The 10,768-nt window shown below is 38.6% G+C and overlaps 1 protein-coding gene across 2 annotated transcripts; it reads left to right on the top strand.

Annotated features, from left to right (window-relative positions):
- Window positions 1-262: 262 nt before the first annotated feature.
- Window positions 263-10,329, top strand: LOC116258312 (elongation factor Ts, mitochondrial). Of its 2 annotated transcripts, none has more exons than XM_031635399.2 (9): window positions 263-460; window positions 1,359-1,677; window positions 2,054-2,226; window positions 2,322-2,408; window positions 2,759-2,933; window positions 4,087-4,271; window positions 7,297-7,422; window positions 7,546-7,634; window positions 9,947-10,329. In XM_031635399.2, the coding sequence occupies exons 2-9, from the start codon at window positions 1,359-1,361 to the stop codon at window positions 9,972-9,974; spliced, it is 1,182 nt and encodes a 393-aa protein (XP_031491259.1). In that variant the 5' UTR covers window positions 263-460; the 3' UTR covers window positions 9,975-10,329. The 2 variants fall into 2 exon arrangements, with proteins under 2 accessions (XP_031491259.1, XP_049935288.1); XM_050079331.1 differs by lacking the exon at window positions 263-460 and adding an exon at window positions 520-651.
- The last annotated feature ends 439 nt before the right edge of the window (window positions 10,330-10,768 follow it).

A 10,768-nucleotide genomic window follows, 5' to 3' on the forward strand; every position in this document is an offset into this window, starting at 1 on the left:
TGGACAATCTCCTAGATCAGATCTGTATCAGGATAAAATATATTTTTAGAATTTTCTTTTTAATGACAGTGTTCTCTAAACAAAGATTGTTCGATGAAAAGCAAATTTTAAGTAATATTGAATTAGATTTATTAAAATGAAGTTGGCAACAATTGGATTTGATTTATTGTCACTAAGTATACGTAATTTTATATTGTCTTCAAATATATTCACTATGACATATGGACATAAGAGAGATCCACGCTGCTACTGAGTTTGGCGAGATCTCTGCTCGGGTCGAACCGAGTTTGACACATCTGAGATTTGCTCGACGAGTGGCCGACTCGGACTGCCAAAGAGAACGAGTTACTCTCGAACCGAGTTGAGCATAAACCCAAAACCACGAAGGCCAGTCCCTCAGCGAACAAAGAAGAACGGTGGAGTCATTTCCTCCTTCTTCTTCCTCTTCTTTTTACCGAAGGTAAGCTTCCTCCCTTTCTGGGCTTGTAAATCTTTTTGGGTCTTTTCTGCTGTTTGATGCTTAATTCGTTTCCCGAAACTTGAACCGTATATTTTTTCTATTCACTTGGTGGATCTGCCCTCATTTTCACACATCATCTTCTGATGCTGACGATAATCATCATCATTTCTAAACCGAGTAATTTATAGCTGGTATGCTCATATATGTGGTTTTTTTCTTCGTTTTTTTTTTTCTGGGTGTCTAGTTAGCGCACGGAACATTTTTATGGCTTCTGCATGATTTTATTTTATGTGATTTTGTGAAATAACAAGGCCATCACAACCACCACCCCCTCATTGTCGTCGTGTTTCTTGCTTATCGACATTCGTTTTAGAATAGTTTGAAGATTACGTAGTTTTCTTATCAGGTAACCTTTGCCTTGGTTTTTCTCTTTTCCTAGTAGAAGTTGTTCCGAAGTATGGTCGCCTTGATCACTACCATTCTGATGTTTGTTGTCATTTTTTTTGTTTACACACTTCTGTAACTGCTTCGTGCTCTCTAAATCATGTTAGCTTTTGTTACTCGAGAAACCTTTTCATTTAACTCGCTTTTTTTTTTTTTTTTTCTGAAAGGTTCCAATTCATCTTGTTGTTTTTTTCTCTAGCTTCCGTATATATATTATGCCTTACAAGTCTTGTCAGTTCATCGAACATTTGTTTCCTTCATTTTAGTTTTGTGGACCTGATATCATCAATGTGGAAGTTCAAGCTTTTTGCTAGCCATTGCTTGTAACTATAAAAAATCTTATGTTTTTTTCACATATGACATTCAGAACTGAAATTAGGATAAAATATTACTGTTTATGTTTTAATCAATTTCATTTTTTTCCCACTCGCTGGGTTGATCGATTATGTTGTAGATGGCTTGCTTAAAACGTACAAAAGACTCCATCAAGTACATTTTTGGTACATTTGGCACTTTGAGAAAGAGCAGAAATAATTATTCTTCATGGACACATAATATTCAACAAATAGCTGGAGTTACAGAGGGACATAGCAGTTCTCCTATACTTCATGGCCGTGTTCACCGAGGTCCTTGCAATCTTATGCTGGTCAGAACGTTCTCTGTTGAAACGTCTCCTTCAGAACAGATGAACCTTATAAAGCAGCTGAGGGAGAGCACAAGTGCTCCCATAAAGGATGTGAAAGCAGCTCTTGTTGATTGTAGCTGGGACATCGGTAAGGTGTTTAATGACATGTTGTTGTGAGTTCATTCTGGTAAATGTGAGATGTGAACCAATATTTGTGAGTATGCCTAGAAAACCAGCAGAGTGAAAATAACATTTGAGGTTCCCACCATTTTATGAACTTTTCTGCCAGAGAGGGATATGCTGGCATACATTGCCATCCAAAGTACTAGAGCTGTTTTGCCTCCCTGGGAATCTGAACAAGCATCACTCTCTGCACTATTAAATGCAGAAAATGTGGTATTTGTCAGTATTTTTACCTTAGTATCAGAGGTAGCACTTCATTTATCTGAAAGTATAGCTGTCTTGTAGGCTCTTCACAAATGTTATTGTGTTGCTTTTGAAATGGAATATGTTAATTTTTGCAGATGCTGCACAGAAAGAGTTAAGAAAGAGAGGGGTATATCTAGCTTCAAAGAAATCTTTGCGAACTGCAGCAGAAGGTTTAATTGCATTAGCTCAAAATGACAAAACGGCTGCTGTAATTGAACTGAACTGCGAGACAGATTTTGTTGCAAGGAATGACATATTTCAGTATTTAGTAAGTAATATTTTGGCTTTGAAAGTTGCTTTATTTCAGCTCTTCTCTAAATTCTTGTCTGTCTCATCATTCTGACATTAATGTTGTGCCTGCAGGCCTTAGCTTTGGCAAAGAAAGCTTTGTCAATTGAAAGTTCTCATCAAGCCCTTTCATCTCTTCCTCTGAACCTGGAAAGCTTTGAGGTACATTTGCTTTTGCTAATTTTCAGAATTTCCTATCTATTTTCGTTTCAAATAACTGGATGATTTGGATACAACTTTCTGCTTTTATCAATGGATTTTCTTAATTATCATGTTATTGGGTATTCCTGCACCATGTTTCAATTTTACTGTTGACTTCATTGGCTCAGTAAAATCTATAGAGCATATGCTATCTATTTGCAGTTTATTTGTGTACCCATTGTGGGAACGATGCTTTGATTAATATGAATTGATTCACTGACCTTGGAAATTTAATTTCATAGAATTATACTTTTGGTCCTAGTTTCCAAATTGTAATTTTGAAGTTTGAACACATCCACGTCATGATGCAGGATATGAATATCATTCTAGATCATCCTAAACTAAAAGGTGAAACAACAGTACAGAGTGCAATAACTGAAGTGGCTGCTATGGTTGGTGAGAATGTGAAGTTTGGAAGAGGATTGTCCTTGTCAGTTTCATCACATGGTGTTGTTTCATCATATTTACATACAAGTCCTAAACCAGGTACTTGCCTTCAGGTCTTTCATTAGAAATATTTGCCTTGAGGGGAATTGCTTTCACCTCACAGATTTGATGCAATAATCAAATGCTGAATTCAATATCAAGGGGTTCTAGTTTTTCTTGACTGCATGATATTTTTGGCTTTTTTGAATAATCTGAAGCCTCTTACGACATGTATTGCTGAATGTTAGCTTTCTTGGGAAATGGTAGGATGATTAGCCAATCCCCTTTTTAGGTCCACAACATTTTCAAATTCAAAAGGCACTTTAAGATATTCAACTCATTTAACATGATCAAGTCCCTAGCAAGCCTCAGAGGTGAAGGGCTGTTAAGTGAAAGGCAAACACATACCTACACATCTTTCTTTGCTTTATCTTGGTATTTTATGCTGAATAGCTGTAGATTCCTGTAAAAGGTTTAGGATATGACTTTCAAACATTGTCATAATAATGTGAAAGATTTTCTAAAAAAACTTAAAATGGGGCGCTCAGAATGTTGAACTGCAATTTGCCAAATGGATTGCCTTATGTAAATCCATGTGTAAGGATTAGAAATGTACAACTTCTACTAGTAGGAAAATAAAAAGAAAATCCTTTCTCCCCCCCCCCCCCCCCCCCCTTCAATATACTACCACAGGGTTGGAGCTTGCAGTTTATAAGACCAAAGTTTGGATTGACATGGAGATATTTCACCTGCTGTGTTCAGACCTTGAGGCTGCATGTGATAGTTGATCTAGTCCTGCTACACCAATGTCTTCGAGCCTAAGTTCCTTGATTTTTTAAAATGTTTTTCTTTGTCTGTTTTGAGAAGGGAAAACTTCAAAACTCATTGTTCTTCTGAATCTTCTACAGAAGTCAACAATGTCAGTGATTTTATCCTGCAAAGGCTCATTTCAATTTGCAAGTAAATAGCCTGGAAGGAACTTCTTGTTTTATATTCCAGAATTTTGACTATTATGTCATGCAGACAATCAATGAATAAAAGGGGTACTCAGAAACAAAATTATATCCTCAGTTTTTAGGTTTGATAGACCTTTGTTTGAACTATTGTCAGCAACTTTATGAGCTTCTGGCTATTAATGTTATCCCAGGCATGTACTGTCTGCAATGTTAAGCAAATATACTGATCAACTTTCTTCTTTGACTCCCTTGTCTAGGTTTGGGTCGAATTGCAGGATTATTGACGCTAGAAGTAGAAAATGATGCAGTTCAACCAGATGCACTTCATAGGGTTGGTTCTACATTAGCAATGCATATTGTGGCGGCAAAACCATTGTTCTTATCGAAGGATATGGTTTCTTCAGAAGCACTAGAGAGTGAAAAGGACATTCTCAAGTCACAGGCAATATAAATATTTTTTGGTGTATTGTTTGTTCATTTTTGCTTCATTTCTGTTACATGCATAATGCATTTCATTCTTTTACATGCTTTTTGTGATGGCTCATGTTTTTGACTGTTTCATGAATTTAGCAATCTTATATTTGAATTTAATATTTCTGGAGATGGCTTGTACAAGTTCACAGTTATTTCTACATAAAATGCTTGGAAAAAAGATTTCATGCCATATTGCCAGGATTTGATGTCCTATGAAGGTCAATGTCAATCATGTATATACACCTTTTGCTGTATTCTCTGGAGTTTGATAAATTCTGTTGTACCTGCCTAAGCTGTCAAAATTTCAACTCGATCACAAGTCGGTTAAGACTCTGAAAAGACTATTTGGGATGAGATGATCTATGTTGGTTGGCTCAAAATAAACAAATATATGTTTATATATTTATACAAACACATATATATCTGTACAATGTATGCACCAACACAAATTATATTTATATATATCTGTACTGAGACTGGTCTTTTCTCTTCCTTTTTCCCTTCTCACTCTCTTACAGTCTTACCTATTCTCTCTCTCTCTCTCTCTCTCTATATATATATATATATATATATATATATATATATATATATATATTTACATATACATATATGGAGCCTCGAGGAAAGTCGATTCGATTTGCTCGTTTCGAGCTACAGGCCTTGCCAGGCCACTACATGATGCTTTGCTAGCATTGGCAACTTTCAAGGGTGCGTTAGGGAACGTCACGTCACTTCACGAGCAAAGCCCTACGCTTTGCGAGTGCTTTGTCGATTTGCTTTGCGACTTGTACAAGTCTATCTTCCGTGGTTTTAGTTTTGTTTTCGTATGGTCTAGATCGTCGGAGCCCGGGCTGCTTTCATTGAGCTGACCCAGGGAACTTTGAGCGTCTTATGTCTTGGCGCAGGGCAAAGCACCATGTGCATGTGCTTCAGAAGTCATGAGTCGAGATGGCTTTTTCGAGATGGAAAGTGGAATCGCCAAGACGGTAAAGAACTGCACTGGAACGGAAAAGAGACTCTATCACTAGCCCCTAGCCGTTACATTGATGAGCTTCAGTCAGTGTTTTTGACTACTACACTTTGTTGATGCAATGAACTCTTTCTATTCCATGAGCAGACACCTTTCGAGAGAGTCAAATGATATGCACTTTTTTTGGTTAATTCTTTGCAGAACAAAAACTCAGTGTACTCCATACGACTCACTAGTATTTGGAGGACGTTTCAGACGTCGAAACGACCAATCAAGTTTTGACTGAACCACTTGGGATGGGAATGGCGGAGCCCACATGCATCATTTGATGAAAGAAAGCACTCCAGTCCAGTCGCCTCCTCTAAGTGGCTTCCACCGAACCTCACCAAATGGAGGAACCGTAGAGTCCTAGCGAGGTGCCGGCTCCAATCCCAGCGGCGGAGGAGATAACACCGAGAGAAAAGAAAGAGAGGGAACGAGAACTGTAATGGCTATTAGAAGGGGGGGTCGCTAGCCCGTTTGGATAAGATAGGGCTAGGGCTTCAGGGTTTGATGGGTTGAGCGGGCTTGGGGCATTTTTTAACAACCTGAGTTTCCGGTACATCACATCACGAGCACGACCACTCTCCCCTTCTCGGGCTGGGCCCCCCTCAATGGGTTCCAGAAGAAGGAGGGCGGCGTACTTCTTGATTGGATGGAAGGGAACGCGTTGCCTGTGATGCAGATGTCGGGTAGGGCTTCCGATGAGGGCGACTTTCGAGATAGAGAACTTCTAGGGGGGTGAAGGGTAAAAGAAGGTGGGTAGGCCTAAGGGTGGGTCTGTCCTGGCTTGCTTGAGAGCGGTCTGATACTAGGCTTGACATTCCTTTCCCCTGACTACCTCCTCCAGACTCGGACTACCTCTTCCAGACTCGACTCATTGCCAAGCAAATTACTGAGGTTGGTTCTGAGTCGGTTGGTGATCCAGAAAAGGCTGCTGAACAGAGTGTCGAAGGGACACAACCTACCGAATGTGTTCCTGAGTCTGTGGGTCAAGAAGTAGTGGGATTGTTCGGATTGTTACAATCTCTAGCAGATGGTTCGAAATTGATTCTAAAAGAACCTCTTTCCCCAAGTGCCCCGCCCATAGAAAACCTGTTGTCGTTGGGGTCTTTGCTCATTTTGCTATCGGAGAATTCTCCATCACCTTCCAAGGAGGGTCCCTCCTCTCCACCGGGCTATCCTTCCTCAGCCAAGCTACCTTGTAGTGTGCCAGCATCATCTTCTTGCCAGAAACAACAGAGGGTGCAGTGCCTTTTTTTTTTTATGTTTGTGCGTGCAGTAAGGAGATGATAGCTTTGTCCTAAGTGCCCCGTAGGTGGGAATATTTGATCCTGGGGAACCAGCACCAATTCCTGAATGGAAGGATTCTGCTGGAATGTTTGCCTCTGTTTTCAATGGCAGCAGAGAGTAAGCATACGAAACGTCTGTTGGAGCTTCCCACGATTCAGCTATGTGTGTGTGTTCGTGTGTATGTATAAGGTCAGAAATTAGTTGGCTGGCAAAATAACTAGGGTTACTAGTTTGACCAGCTAGTTGCTGGTTTGACAACACAGATGAGCTAACAACCAATTAGCCAGACCAGTTGGCCAACTCCTTGGGGGCTTTGTTTACTAAGGTTCTTGCATTTATGGTACATTAACCAAGATGTGTGAATGGAAACAGGTGAAAGCCAACCATCATTTCAAAAGTTTGGTATTCCACAGCTTGAAATTCTTCTGGTTCTCACACTGAGCGGGACAGGGTAGCTTTGATACATAAACAGAGAAAATGTAGCATGATTCACTTTCCCAGTTTTTGTTTTAGTAGAACAGAAACATATGTATAAGAGCAATATTTGTTTCTTATTGATGCCTGTTTGCAGTGGGAATAATTTTTTTTTTTATGAATTGTATAATCAGGAACAGTTTGTTGAAAGAGTACTTTTCTGAGACCTAGTACACTTTCAGCTTTCACTAACTTTATGTGTTTTTTTTCTTATCAGGCAAAAAGTACTGGAAAATCTGAAATTGCTGTAGAGAAAATGGTGGAAGGTCGTTTGAAGAAGTACTTGCAGGATGTTGTGTTGTTGGAACAAAAGTTCGTTATGAATGATAGCGTTAATGTAAAGGTATCTATATTCTTTATCATGCATCAACCATATTCTATTACCTCTCAAATAATAGAACGCGTTTGTATCCATTTTTATTCATGAAGTAAAAAGTTCCTGTCTTATTTCTGCTGCTCCCTGCAGTCCTTGCTGGATGATCTGTCAAAGGAAGTGGGTGCACAGGTGACTATTGGTAAATTTTTAAGAATGGAGGTCGGAGAAGCAACTCAAAGGTAATGCACACGAAGCTACATGCATCTCTTGTTCGCTTCCATGTAGTTGCTGAGTATTCACTGCCACTGTACCACCTTTTCATGTTTATTTGAGCATTTGTCTTGGTATGGTGCATAACCATATGAAGCTTCATTTAGATGTTGAATATATTACTATGGTGACCATTCGGAAGGGTGGCAAGAATTTATGCCTGTCAAAGCACAATCTCACTTTTTTTTTTTGTCAAGATCTTTACCTTTTGCTTGATTAACTATCTTTTCTGTTGCATCGATCAGCTTGTGTTTTTTGTAATTTCAAAACTCCAAGATATTACTGTTTAATGTTTGGTGGCTTTAAGTGAGATTCATGTCTTAGAAGATTATACCATTTGCTAGTTTGTCTCAATATGGCAACATGCATGGAAACATTAACAGGTTGAGCAGCAAAAATTCTTGCTACAATGGCACCATTCGGTATTGTCTGTTAAATAGAACAAGGAGAGCAAAAAATAGAAACTTAAATATGAAATAACTTTCAATGGTTGTGATAGATGCAAAACTTATATATAGTACTGGCAAAGATGTATATTTTTCTTAGAAGCATTTCAGAAACTTCTGCGGGTTTTCATGCTCTTTTTCAGCTCATTGGTGAGAATATTTTGGGTTTTACTGCATAAACCAAGGTCATAAATTGTAAGCAATATGATTTAAGGAGGAAAGATATATATGTTACTGCTTAAAAGTCCATAGTAAATACCACACATAGCTGTATGGCTAAATATTGGTTTATGATAGGTCACATTTCAAGATGTGACAATTGTGGTGATTTGTACAATTTTTTTTTAATATAATCGACCAGTCGCTTGATAATGTTAGGGCAATTCATAAACCTTAGAATGTTGGGATGCTTTGAAGTTGTTGAATTAGTTGCCCACTCCATTATCTATGGTAAACATGAAAAACAGAAAGACATGCATTGCATAGTCAGTGGATAAGAGATACCTTAGTATGTGATGGAGAACCAAGCAAACAAGACAACTAATGAAATTCATAAACCTTAGAATGTTGGGATGCTTTGAAGTTGTTGAATTAGTTGCCCATTCCATTATCTATGGTAAACATGAAAAACAGAAAGACATGCATTGCATCGTCAGTGGATAAGAGATACCTTAGTATGTGATGGAGAACCAAGCAAACAAGACAACTAATGAATGCTAATTAGCAATTTGGAGTAAGAAAAACTTTCTCTATGAGCGTCTTTTGGATCTCACAGCTATTGTTATTCTGAAATTTAGCCTAAGTTGCCAGTTCTACTGCCTGCTATAGAGGAGATTTTGGGAACCTTTTCAGCCTATTTACTAAAACATAAAGAAGATAGCTATGCTGCTATTTAGAACCTAAGGTGCTCCTTTGTTGTAAAGGCAAAACTTGATGGTTTTACATGACGCTGAGTGTTGAGCAGTGTGCAGCCACATACTCTACCTTTTGATGACAGAAAAACGTAGTCCTTTTCCACTATTAAGGAAAAACATTGGTATCTACTCTGACACATCACAAGAAGTACATGATCTCGCTGAAACGTTGAAATTATGGTTGGTAACATGTACTTTTTCTAGAGCTTAATTAGTGACGATAATTTCGGCCTAAGCTATGTCACATAGGTAAGGGTGCTGGTGCGGGTATGGGTACGGACCATTTTTAAAAAAACTAGGCTGCGGGGGTACGGCCGTACACACACATGCACATACATATATAGAAGTCAAAATGAAGAAAAAAGAGGGAAGTGGGACATTAAAATGAGGGTTTCGAAAATTTTAACGTTAAAATGGTTTAAGAAGTTAAAATGTAAAAATCTTTAACATTAAAATTGGACAAATTTGGACTCAGTCAACATTGACCGAGTCTGAAAAAGGTCAAAAATGACCTTCGGTGTGTTGACCGCACCCGGTACGGTCAACGCAGTACCCTGCCGTACCCGTACCCGTGTTGTACCCATACCGTGTGGGTATGTGACAGAGGGCCTAAGATTTTTCATTTTTGTGTCATGATGATCATCATCTTTCCCCGTTTATTCTGGTTGCTATTTGCATGGTTCTCAAGTTAATGGTATAAATATTGATGTGTAGTACTTTGAGAATAAGTGCTGAAACATCAGTCCTTTCGATTACGGGAGGTGCATTTTTAACATATAATAGGTCGGTATAATGTAGTAAGACTGCATCGCTTGTCTGCTGTTCTTTTTAGATGTTTCTTCAATCAGTTAACCTTTATAAATGCCAACTGTTTATGTTATTAGTTAGGTAGATGAAACTCTATTATGCTGACGTTAACAGGGTAGAGGCATCTTCTGAAGCTGCTTAAAGGCATCTTTCATTGGTCCAAGAATACAACCTGGATGGTGACCGACCCATTTGATTTGACTGATAGAGTGTAGTTATGGTCCCAGAACTGGAAGGTTCAGCCGGGCTCTGTGAATCGGAATCTTTCTTGATGTTTGGAAGTAGACCCATCATGCATTCTTGGCTTGGTTTTTCAATTGAAATTTTGTCTGACACTAACTAGATGAGGTAATATTCTCAAGAAAAGGAGCATTTTTTTGTTCCTTCTCACATTTTCGGAAGGTGAAAGCGAGACTGAACTACAAAGGAGAATTGTATTTTATATATTCCTGGAGAATTTATCAAGTTTGATTATAATAAAAGCAATTTTCATGTTAGACACTGGTGAATTTAAAGATCAAACTTGTATAAGGAAAGGTACATGTGGATTTATTGATAAAAAAATCATTGCAGATAGATATGGCATGATTAACAACTGGATGTGCGTCGGGTTTCATTTCATGGGGTTCCGAAGGAACAAGACATGATACATGTGCTTGCCTTCCTGCTGTTGTGCTTTGTGTTGCATATGTTTTGTATTTCGTCTCTAGCGGTTTCTGGCAACATCATTGCAGAAAATAAGCTCATAGGATCGTCTTGGCGTTACATTCCAAATACAATTAATTTTGTTCAGTTCCATTCACCGGGAGCACCACCTTTATGTGTGTATTCAAGCGTGGACAAACTCATGGCTTAGACTCGGTCCTCTTTCCATGATGTACCTGCTCCTTGCTGAGGCCTTCGCATGGAGTTACGAGGTCTTCATTTGGAGCAATA

This window comes from Nymphaea colorata, chromosome 8 (assembly GCF_008831285.2).
Source record: "Nymphaea colorata isolate Beijing-Zhang1983 chromosome 8, ASM883128v2, whole genome shotgun sequence".
Taxonomy (NCBI): Eukaryota; Viridiplantae; Streptophyta; class Magnoliopsida; order Nymphaeales; family Nymphaeaceae; genus Nymphaea; species Nymphaea colorata.